This window comes from Tupaia chinensis, unplaced genomic scaffold, assembly GCF_000334495.1.
Source record: "Tupaia chinensis unplaced genomic scaffold, TupChi_1.0 Scaffold000444_1, whole genome shotgun sequence".
In the NCBI taxonomy this organism is placed as follows: Eukaryota; Metazoa; Chordata; class Mammalia; order Scandentia; family Tupaiidae; genus Tupaia; species Tupaia belangeri.
In genome coordinates, this window is record NW_006159949.1 from 781,797 (window position 1) to 793,787 (window position 11,991).

General features: G+C 42.8%; 1 protein-coding gene across 1 annotated transcript in view; it reads left to right on the forward strand.

Moving 5' to 3' along the window:
• The first annotated feature begins 2,456 nt into the window (after nucleotides 1-2,456).
• The window catches only part of RNGTT (RNA guanylyltransferase and 5'-phosphatase), a 320,988-nt gene continuing 311,453 nt past the window's right edge, over nucleotides 2,457-11,991 (forward strand). The window contains exons 1-2 of the mRNA XM_006155307.3: nucleotides 2,457-2,744; nucleotides 9,109-9,218. Coding sequence (XP_006155369.1) covers nucleotides 2,681-2,744; nucleotides 9,109-9,218 — 174 coding nt within the window. The 5' untranslated portion in view covers nucleotides 2,457-2,680. The remainder of the gene's footprint in view (nucleotides 2,745-9,108; nucleotides 9,219-11,991) is intronic.

An 11,991-nucleotide genomic window follows, 5' to 3' on the forward strand; every position in this document is an offset into this window, starting at 1 on the left:
GGCATATGCAGAGAGTAAGTAAATTTTGTACCGCTCTCTTTTATAACAGTTGGCTCTCACAAGAACTGACCCCTTCTCAGGAGCTCACTGGGTCTCTAGAGACATCATACATCTGCTCATGAGAGTGGTGCCTCCATGATGCCATCACCATGAGCCAATCACCATCCACAGGCTTCACCAGCTTCCAACACCAAATTCTAAAACACGAAACTTTGGGGGACAATCTGAACATTTTGAGAGATAAACTATTGGGCCTTTCTCTATTTGTGGGATACTCCTCCCTCTTTTCAGAACAACATTGAAATAACATTTAAAACATGTTAAACTTATCTCTTTATTTCTTTGTAATAAAGTTATATACATTCTACACATATATGTAAAAAACAGATACACACACATACATATCCACATATACATATATATGTAAAAGACAGAGAAAGAGGAATTCATGACAGGGTCTTGCCAAACCATGGTCCTCTTCTCAGTCATCCAGTCTGGATCACGGGGTGTGGGCACACCCAGGGTGTTCAGATGGACCTGGGATTGGAATCTGAGACTCTCATATGGCCCAAATAGCAAAACCCTATTGCCTGCACCAACATAGATAGCTAGGCAGAGAATCATGACTCTTTCTAAGAGGATCCAGGCTTTTAAGAGTTAAGCTGCCCAGCAGAGTTTTCAACTAGATCTTTAAAAAGTACGTTCTCAGGGCCAGTACATGGTGGTGGTTAAGGGCGTTGGACTCCCACATAGCTGACCACAGTTCCAGTACTGGGCCTGGCTGCTTGCTTTCTCACTTTCTCTCTCTCCCTCTCTTGCGCTCTTCCTCCTGGTCAAATTAAAATAAAGAAATAATAGTTAAATAAAATAATTCTTTAAAAAGAAGTATATTGGGGGAACCAGCAGTTAGCGTAATGGCTATGTCGCTGGACTCCCACGTAGTCGACCGCGGTTTGTGTCCTGGACCTGGTGGCTTAAAACTCACGCTGGGCGCATGTGCGTGCGTGCCCAAGATCCCGAGAGGAGAATGGAGGAGAAGGGATTGCGGTGTGGCCATCCCCCCTGGGGGGGTGATTTCTCGCTTTCTGTCTCTCTGTCTCTCTCTGTCTGTCTGGCGAGCGCACGCGCCCTACAGTGAAAAATCTCTCCAAAAAAAAAAAAAAAAAGAAGTATATTGGGACCAGCAATTAGCATAATGGCTGTGTCACTGGACTCCCACGTAGTTGACTGCGGTTCGAGTCCGGGACCTGGTGGTTTAAATTCACGCTGGGCATGTGTGCGTAGGTGCCCAAGATCCCAAGAGGAGAATGGAGGAGAAGGGATTGCAGCCACCCCCCTGGGGGGTGATTTCTTGCTTTCTGTCTCTGTGTCTCTGTGTCTCTGTCTTTCTGGTGAGCACACGTGCCTAATAGCAAAAAAAACCTCTCCAAAAAAAGAAAAAAATAAAAAGAAGTATATTGTCCAGGGTCAGCCAGTAGTGGTGGTGGGAAGGCAGCTGGATCTTACATGGCTATAGAGTGATTTGAGTCCTTGACTCCATAGCTTGGACAACATGCCGGGAGCCTGTGCCTGCTGTCCAAAATCACAGAAGGGACTGCGCATCGCCCCCACCCCCAGGATGATTTCTCTTTCTCTGGCATGCCCTTGTGCCCTGCAGCAAAGTAAAAAAAAAAAATTCTAAACAGTCTCACACTCACATTTTACTGTGGGCACTTGTGCCTAACTTGAAAGGAAAATAGGGATCATTTATTTGTTAGACAAAGAACACTGACACATAGTAAGTAGTACTCTATTGCGTAAATTCTGACTTTGTCAATTATACATATTAATGAGTACTACCTTTGTTATAAAGATATATACCTTCTGAGGCTCCCAAATATGCTTTATGATTTGAAACGTTGCTCCAGAAATATACACAAAACGCGTTTTAGGAAGTTTGGAGATTAACTTCAGACGCTTTATGGATCCTCAAAAGTACCCTCCGCTCCCCACCAAAGAGAAATTCTTTATTTCTGGTACTCCAATCCCTCGCCCTTGGAATTTTTCTAAATCTTGTTCCCCAGATGGACGTCAGGGAGAACTTCCCCAAGTTCCAACTCAAACTCAATCCCGCAGGGACGTCAAGCTTAAGCTGTGAGAACAGTGGGAAGGGTCCTCTCATCAACCAAACAGACGGCACATAACCGCGGGGAGCCAAGACTATGCGAGAAAAGATTCTTTTCATTCTGTCGGGGGAGGGGTGGCTCCTTTCAGTTGCCTAGATCCGAAAAGCAATCACCATGAGGGACAGGGAACAATGCGCAGGCGCACAGGCAACCTAGGCGGGCCAAGGAATCTCGGAGGGGCGGGGCGAGGGAAGCTCGCCCCTCCCATTGGCCGTGGCTTTAACTCCTTGTGTTCCCTCGGCAGATCTTCCTTTTCTTCCCCTCTGACCTCGGAAAGAAGGGGGCGGAGCATTCGGGGGCGGAAGTCGCGGAGCATTGTGGGCTCGCTTGGAGCGGTGAGCCTGAATGAAAGTGGCGCGCCGCGTCTGACGTTACTCTAGTAGGAGCGTCTGGCATTGGGATCCCGGTCAGGATTCCGGTTTCTCGGACCCCCAGTGAGGACCTGACCACGAAGAGGCGGCGGCAGAGGGAGGCGAGCGCTGGTGAAGGGGGGCTACTCTGCGCGGCCCCGAGACATGGCTCACAACAAGATCCCGCCGCGGTGGCTGAACTGTCCGCGGCGCGGCCAGCCGGTGGCAGGTAACTTGGGTTGGGGGTGTTCGAATCCTCGAATTCCGACGGTCCTCAGGGTGGGCCGACTGAGGAGCGCAACTTTTGGTGGTTTGTGCATGCTAGTGGTATTTCAGGACCCGAGATGTGCTCGGTTGGATAAAGCTTGGTGGGTGAGTGTTTGGGAACAAGGATGGGAAGGAGTGAGTGGGTGGTGGTGGGGCACTTGTCACTTTCCCTGTAAGGATAAGTATTATGAACCGGAGGATAGACAGGAGCTTTGCGTGGCAGGGGCTGAGGACCTAGGAATGCAGCAGGCAGTGTTTTGAAGCTTAGTCACAAGTTTGTGAACATTTTAGGACTCACCCTTCCCTTCAAAAGAAGGGAGGAGGTCTTGAGATGGAGGAGGGCTAAGGAGGAGAAGGGGCTGTTTCGAGCGGTGAAATTGATCGACACCAAGACTGGGAATCTGGAAGTTTTGTTTCGTTTTTAAATAATAATGATAAAAAAGTTGATTTCTTTTCCTTTTTTATTCTTTCTTTTTTTTTTTTTTTTGAGAGGTTTTCGCTCTAGGGCGTGTGCGCTCGCCAGACAGACAGAGAGACAGAGAGACAGAAAGCGAGAAATCACGCCCCAGGGGGGATGGCCATGCCGCAATCCCTTCTCCTCCATTCTCCTCTCTGGATCTTGGGCACACACGCTCATGCGCCCAGCGTGAGTTTAAGCCACGGGGTCGGAGACTCGAACTGTGGTCAACTATATGAGAGTCTAGCGATATAGCCATTATGCCAACTGCTGGTCCCTGGAATTTTTTAGATAAATGAAAACGTATAGTATGTACTCTTATTGAGTATGCATCTGGTTTTCACTCAACATAATTATTTTGAGATACATCCAGATTGTTCTATTTGAGTATTTCATTCCTTTTTATTGCTGAGTAGTAGTCTATTGTTATGGACGCACCATAATGTATTTACTCATTTGTTGATGGCTCTGTGATTTTTTTCCAGTTCTTTGGCTATTACCAATATGAACAGAGTCTGACTCTTTGTATGGACATATATTATTATTTCTCTTATGCAAACTTCTAGGAGAGGAAGGGCTGGATGATATGGTAGTATATTTTATTTTTTTAAACGAATTGTTTATTTAATTTTGTTTGTTCATTCATTTATTTTAATTTGACCAGACACACACACACACACACACACACAGATTGGGAAAGTGAGAAAGCAAGCCACCAGGTCTGGGACTAGATAGAATCGTGGTCAGCCATGCGGGAGTGTCTATCGCTTTAACCACCATGCCACTTGCTGGTCCCCAATATGGTATATTTTCTTTTCTTATTTATTTATTTATTTATTTATGTTTTTGATCTTTTTTGCCATAGGATTTTGTGCTGTCCTGAGAGACAAAACTGGATAGTGAGACATCATTCGTTTGGGGGATGGCCATGCCTCAGTCCCTTCTCCTCTATTCTCTTGGGATTTTGGGTACACATGTGGGCTTGGTGTGATTTTCAAGCTACTAGATTGGAGAGTCAAACTGGTCTACCATGTGTGAATACAGCTCTTTAACCACCATACCACCTGTTAATCCCAGTACATGTATATTTTTGAAAAATTGCCAACCTTGGGACCAGCAGTTAGCATAATGGCTATGTCGCTGGATTCCCATGTAGTCGGCCGCGGTTCGAGTCCTGGACCTGGTGGATTAAGCTCACGCCGGGTGTGTGTGCGTGCGTGCCCAAGATCCCGAGAGGAGATTGGAGGAGAAGGGATTGTGGTGTGGCCATCTCTCTGAAGAGAGACAAAGAAAGAAATCATCCACTGGGGGGATGACCATGCCACAATTCCTTCTTCTCCAACTTCCTCTTGAGATTTTGGACATGTATGCACTCATGCCTGGTGTGTTTTTCACGCTTTCTGGCCTGGGACTCAAACTATGTGAGATACAGCTGCTTTAACCTCCAGACTAGCTGCTGGCTCTGTTATTACTATTGATGTTTTAAAAATTTTCCACAGGGGTGGGAAATAAAAATTTGCCACTGGACACATGAAATTGCTGGAGAGAAACAGAAAGAGAGAGAAAGTGAGAAAGAACCCCTCCCACGGGCCGGGGAAATGGCCATGCTGCATCCCTTTTCCATTTACCTCTCAGGATTTTGGGCCTGTATGCACATGCAACTGGCATGTTTTTCAAGCTGCTGGGTTCAGGATTTGAATTGTGCACTTGACATTGTGGCATCCTAGCTGCCTTAACCACCATATCACCTGGCTAACTGAAACTGCCAACCTCTTCCAAAGTGGTAACATTTTCCATTCCTACCACTAATGTATGAGAGTTCCATTTAGTCCACATTCTCTCCAACCATTGGTATGGTTAGTATTTAAATTAAAAAAACAAACAAACAAACAAAACATTTATTTAATTAAAAGAATTAATCTTTTTTTTTTTTTTTCAAGAGAGATTTTTGCTATAGGGTGCTTGTGCTCGAGAAAGCGAGAAATCACACCCCAGGGGGGATGGCCATGCAGTAATCCCTTCTCCATTCTTCTCTCAGGACTTTGGGCATGCATGCACACGTGCCTGGAATGAGTTTTAAGCTGAGACTTGAACCACAGTCAGCTATGTGGGAATACAGCAACACAACTATTATGCCATCTGCTGTTCCTTTATTTAATTAATTTATTATTTTTTAAAATTTTTTATGTGGCATGTGAGTACACCAGAGAAAGAGGGAAAGTGAGAAAGCAAGCCACCTGGTTCTGGGACTCAAACAGTGGTTGGCCATGTGGGAGTCCAGCTCCTTAATCACCATACCACCTGCTGGTTCCCAAGTCTGTAATTTTAACCACTATAATAGATATACAGTAATATCTTATTGTATGTATTGATGTTGAACATCATATCGTGGGTTTTTTTGGCTATTCTTTTTTTTTTTTTTTTTTCTATAGGGCACTTATGATCACCAGAGAGAGAGAGAAAGAGGGAAAGTGAGAAATCACTCCCCAGGGAAGATGTCCATACTGCAATCTCTTCTACTTCATTTTTCTCTTGGATTTTGGGCATGCATGCACATGCACTTGGTGTGATTTTTCAAGCCTCCAGGTCCAGGACTCAGACCACTCAGTTGGCCATGTGACATTCAGCACCTTAACCTCCATGCCACCTACTGAGCCTCATATATTTTCTTTGTGAACTGTCCAAATCTTTTGCAGATATTATTTACTTATTAGTGGCATTTAATAATTACATATATTTGTAGACGTACAATGTGATTTTTCTGTATAAGATTACAGTGTGTAACAACTAAATAAGGGCACTTAATATACTTATCATCTCAACCATTGTCATTATTTTATGTTGGGAACATTCAAAATCCTCTTGTAGGGCCAGCCAGGTGGCTGGATCCCACATGGCTGGCTGTTCAGTTTAGTCCCTGAAACTGGCAACTTGAAACACAAACTAGATGCATGCGCACACATGCCCCAAATCCTGAAAGTGGGAGAAATGCAGAGGTGATTGTGGCATGACTATCCCTCCTGGGGGATGCTTTCTGACTTTCCCTCTGTCCCTCTGGTGAGAGTGCACATGTTGCCTTTGCCTGCCTTAATTCCTCTCTCTCTCTTTTTTTTCTTTTCTTGGAGAGGTTTTTGCTATAGGGCGTGTGCGCTCACCAGAAAGAGAGCGACAGAGAGGCAGAAAGTGAGAAATCCCCCCCCGGGGGGGATGGCCATGCCGCAATCCCTTCTCCTCCGTTCTCCTCTAGGGATCTTGGGCATGCATGCACACGTGCTCAGCGTGAGTTTTAAGCCACCAGGTCCAGACTCGAACTGCACTTGACTACATGGGAGGTCAGCGACATAGCATTACGCCAACTACTGGTCCTGCCCAATTCCTTTCTTTATAAACCCACCAGGACGCAATCATGAGATCCTGTCCTGAACAACTAATCATTGATCTCTTCTTCAAAGCCCCACTTTTTTTTTTTTAAGAATTATTTATTTATTTATTTCATTATTATTATTATTTAGAGGTGTTTGCTTTGGGGTGCATGTGCTTACTGGAGAGAGAAAGAGAGAGAGACGGACAAAAAGGGAAAGTGAGAAGTCATGCCCAGGGGCAGTGGCCACGCCGCAATCCCTTCTTCTCCATTCTCCTCTTGGGATCTTGGACATGCATGGACATGTGCCCAGTGTTTTTTTTTATTTTTTTGAGAGGTTTCGCTATAGGGCGTATGCGCTCGCCAGACAGAGAGAGAGAGACACAGACAGAAAGCGAGAAATCACCTCCCAGGGGGGATGGCCACGCCGCAATCCCTTCTCCTCCATTCTCCTCTTAGGATCTTGGGCACACACGCACACGCGCCCGGCATGAGTTTTAAGCCACCAGGTCTGGGATGCGAACCGCGGTGAACTACGTGGGAGTCCAGCGACATAGCCATTATGCTAACTGCTGGTTCCCTGCCCAGTGTTATTTTGAAGCTACTGAATCTGGGAATCAAACTGAGATTGACCATGTGGGAGTCCAGTGCTGCAATGACTGCTCCATTTGTTGGTCCCTGTTTATTTGATTATTTTTAATTTCATCAGAGAGAGAGAGAGAGAGAGAGAGAGAGAGAGAAAGTGAGAAAGTAAATTGCCATGTCTGGGACTCAAACTGTGGTCAACTGTGTGGGAGTCCAGTACCTTAACCACCATGCCACCTATGGCCCAAGCCCCACTTTTTGACACCATATTTGGATCAAGGTTCCACTTTCTTAGTACCATTTCAGTGGCTTAGCATATGAATTGTGAGGGGATATATTCAAACTATAGCAGGGTGTTTTGGAAAGGTCCTGTGTTAGTACAGGATGATGATGGGGAAGATCTTGGACTGAATACTCATTTGTTCTGGTGGATGTAAATGAGAATATGAGGTTGGAGAATATAGCCTGATCATATAGACTGGCAGGCTGTGTTAAAGTATTTTATTTCATTTTTGCTTCCCTTCTCCCACCTCAGTGGTTCTCTCAGTATTTTAACATTTATGTTTATGGTTTAATATGTGCTGGCAAACCTTTGCAGTTTTTAAAGCATTGGGATGAGATGATTTGACTTCAGTCTGAAAAGCTTACTTTGCTCTGTGTTTACTGAATTGAGACAGGAGTGGAGATAGGTACTTCTTTTGGGAGTCCACATGGTTTAGAAGTGGAGACTAGGAACAGCAAGCGGCATGGTGGTTAAGGTGCTGCCGAATCCTATATGACTGAAAGCCCTGTTCCAGTTCCAGGCTTGGGGACTTGAAAAACATGCCAGGTGTATGTGTTTATATGCCCAAAATTCCAAGAGGAGAGTCGAAGAGAAAGAATTGCAGTGTGACCATCCCACTGAGGTTGCTTTCTTTCTTTTCCTCTCTCTTCAATGAGTGTGTCCTATTGTGTCAAAGAAAAACAAAAGAAAGAGAGAAAGAAAGGAAGAGGCAGCTCTCTTTTGTAGCAATCAGCTATAAAAGGGGGTTATTCTCTTATAAGAATAAGAACAAGAACTCTCTGGCCTTGAGAGACATCATAAATCTATTCACGAGTGTTTCCTCCATGATACAATCACCATGATTCAATTGTTGCCCATTAGGCCTCATGACCTCCCATCAAGTTCTGGAACATGAGACCTTAGGGTACAACTGTAGTATGAGGTGACTGTCTCTATGTTATGATTCAAAAAGGTTAGTCTTTCTTGCTGAAATTATAATTACTGGTGGTTGTTTGGAGGTTGATTTTGGTTAGCCTCTTTTTGACGAGATAGCGTATCCTAGGTGGATGTTTATCTTGAGATATAACATTAGGTCTATCAGGTGGAGAAAGTTCCAACCTCATTAAAAACCATATAATCAGTAATTCTAAAGAATTGGTTTGATTTATTTCATGATCAATTTTCTAGTTCCATACCTTTAAGGGTTTTAAATTAGTAGCTTTTTTTTTTTTAATAATTATTTTATTTAACTTTATTTATTTATTTATTTATTTTAATTTGACCAAAATGAGGGAGAGAGAGAAAGCAGGCTGCCAGGTCCAGGACTCAAATCTCAGTCAGCCATGTGGGACTCCAGCACCCTTAACCTCCACACCACCTGCCGGCCCCTAAATTAGTAATTATTTAATGTACCAGTTTAGAACTTAACAGTCTTCATGGATGTTCTATTCACTGATAATTTTTCTCTTGCTGTTATAGATTTAATTTTATCCTTAAAAATTTTAAGGCAGTATCAAGTATAATTTACAGTGAACATACTTAATGGTTATACATACAGGTTATTTTTCTATTTAAAATGTTTTAAAGAATTGCTAATTATAGGATTTTAACTTGAAACATTTTCTTTAATGGAATTTATTACCCTTCTTAATGTTGTTTAGGAAGATTCTTACCTCTGAAGACAATGTTAGGACCAAGATATGATAGTCAAGTTGCTGAAGAAAATCGGTTCCATCCCAGTATGCTCTCAAATTATCTAAAGAGTCTAAAGGTAAGGGGAAAAAAACCCTTTTGTTACTGATTTCTTATGGTTTATCCTTTTGTCCTCTAGGTGACATTTTTAAACCTTTTATTTTGAAATAATTCATGTACTTTGGAGAAGTCCGAAGGCTTTTTATTTAGAAATAATTAGTATACTCAGGGGAAGTTGCAAAAGTTGCAAGAATTCTATGAACCCTTCCCGTAGCTTCCCCAGTGGTGTCATTCTGTATATTTTAATAAAATTTCAAAAGCAGGAAATTAACATTGATACAGTTCTGTTAACGAGATTTCATACCTTGTTATTTTTTTATATGCATTTGTGTGTGTGTGTGTTGTGGTTCTGTACAGTTTGATTCCATGTGTAAATTTGTGATGGTAACAGAACATTTCCTCTCCATAAAGGAGCTCCCTCAAGCTACCATGTTAGTCAAACCCTCTCCCTACTCCCATCCATATACCCTGGCAGTTGCTAAACTGTTCTCCATCTCTGTAGCTTTGTCCCTTTGAGACTGTTAGATAGATGGAGTAGAATAGTATATGAACTTTTGGAATGGACTTTTTCCCACTAACCATAATGCCTTTCAGATCTGTCCATGTTCTCTGTATTAACAAAAAGTTTGTTACTTTTTATTGCTGAATAGTATTAAATTGTATAGATGTGCCAGCATTTGTTTAGTTATTTGCCCACTGAAGGACAGTTGGATTGTTTTCAGTTGTGGGGTATTGTGAGTAAAGCTGCTCAGAACATTAATGTTTAGGTATCTGTCTGATCATAATCTTGCATTTTTTTCTGAAATAAATGCCCAAGCATATGAATGTTGGATCATATGGTAAATCAATGTTTAATTTTATAGGAAACTACCAAACTATTTTGCAGAGTAGCTTAACAGCTTTATATGACTATCAAGGAGCTTTTTTCCTTTTTTTCTAATTTTAAATTTATTTATTTAAATTCATTTATAGTACATCATTACAGTATACAAAATGTGATTTTCCATCCAGAATATGCTTATATTGGCCCAGTTAAGGATATTATCACACGTGTTATCGTCCACAAATAATTTTCCACTTCTCGTTTCTTAATATATTTTGCTTCCCCCCTCTCCCACTGGATTCCCTACCTCTTATCCTCTGCCATTTCCTACCCTTCTTCCACACGGTCTCTTGTATCTACAGGTGCTTTCCATGCCTTTTATTTTTATTTATTTAATTTTTTACATTTTATTGATTCACTAAGGATCTTAGTTAATCTAAATACTTTCAGTAGCAAGAACAGCTGATATATACTTGTCTTTCTGTTTAAATTCTGGAAGTTAACATTCAACTCTGTACTTGTCCCTACCATTAGGCTGGCCATTTTCTTTTTTGTGTTCTTATTTCTTTGTGTCCAACTTCAGTTTTCCTGGAATACCAGAGTGGTCTGGTGTTGGTAAATTCTTTTAGGTTTTGTTTATATAAGAATTTTTTTTTTTTTTGGAGAGGTTTGTGCTATAGGGCGCGTGCGCTTGCCAGAAAGACAGAGACATAGAGACAGAAAGCAAGAAATCCCCCCCCAGGGGGGATGGCCACACCGCAATCCCTTCTCCTTCATTCTCCTCTTGGGATCTTGGGCACGCACGCACATGCGCCTGGTGTGAGTTTTAAGCCACTGGGTCCAGGATGCGAACCATGGTCGACTACATGGAAGTCCAGCGACATAGCCATTACGCTAACTGCTGGTCCCAGTTCTTTTCTTCTTAAGAGAGATTTTTGCTATAGGTCGCATGTGCTTGGCAGAGAGACAGAAAATGGGATATCACCTCCCTAGAGGGAATGGCCATACTGCAGTCCTTTCTTCTCCATTCTCTTCTCAGGATTTTGCACATGCATGTACACATACCTTGAGTGAGGTGCTTTTTTATTTTTATTTATTTATTTTTTAAGAGAGATATTTTTTTGCTGTAGGGCATGTGTGCTTTGCTGAAGAGAGAGAGAGAGACAGAAAGAGAGAAATCACCCCTCCCGGGGGGATGGTCACACTGTAATCCCTTTTCTTCCATTTTCCTCTCAGGATTTTAGGTGCACATGCACTTGGCATGAGTTGTAAGCCACCAGGTCCAGGACTCAAACCACAGTCAACTACATGAGAGTCCAGCAACGAAACCATTATGCCATCTGCTGGTACATGGATTATTATTATTTTTTTTTGGGAGAGGTTTTTTACTATAGGGTACATGCACTTGCCAGAAAGACAGAGACAGAGAGACAGAAAGTGAGAAATCACCCCTCAGAGGGGATGGCCACGCCGCAATCCCTTCTCCATTCTCCTCTTGGGGTCCTAGGCATGTACACACACATACCCAGCATTAGTTTAAGCCACTGGCTTAGGGATTCGAACTGCGATCGACTGCATGGGAGCCCAGCGACATAGCTATTATGCCACCTGCTAGTCCTGGGGTCCCTGGATTTTTTAATTCAATCTTTTTTTTTTTTTAGATTTTTGTCTTAAGGCATGTGTGCTCTCCAGAAAGACAGAGAAAAAAAAAGTCAGAAAGTAAGAAAACACCTTGCAGGGGGGACGGCCACACTGCGATCCATTCTCTATTCTTCTTGGGATTTTGGGCATGCATGCATATGCACCGGGCATGAGTTTTAAGCTGCCCGGTCCTGGAATCGAATGTGGTCGACTATGTGGGAGTCCGGTGATGTAACCATTACACCATCTGCTCTTCTCCCCAATTAAAATGATCTCACATTTTCCTGCTTATTACCACTTTTCATTCACTTCTTTTTTTTTTTTTTTT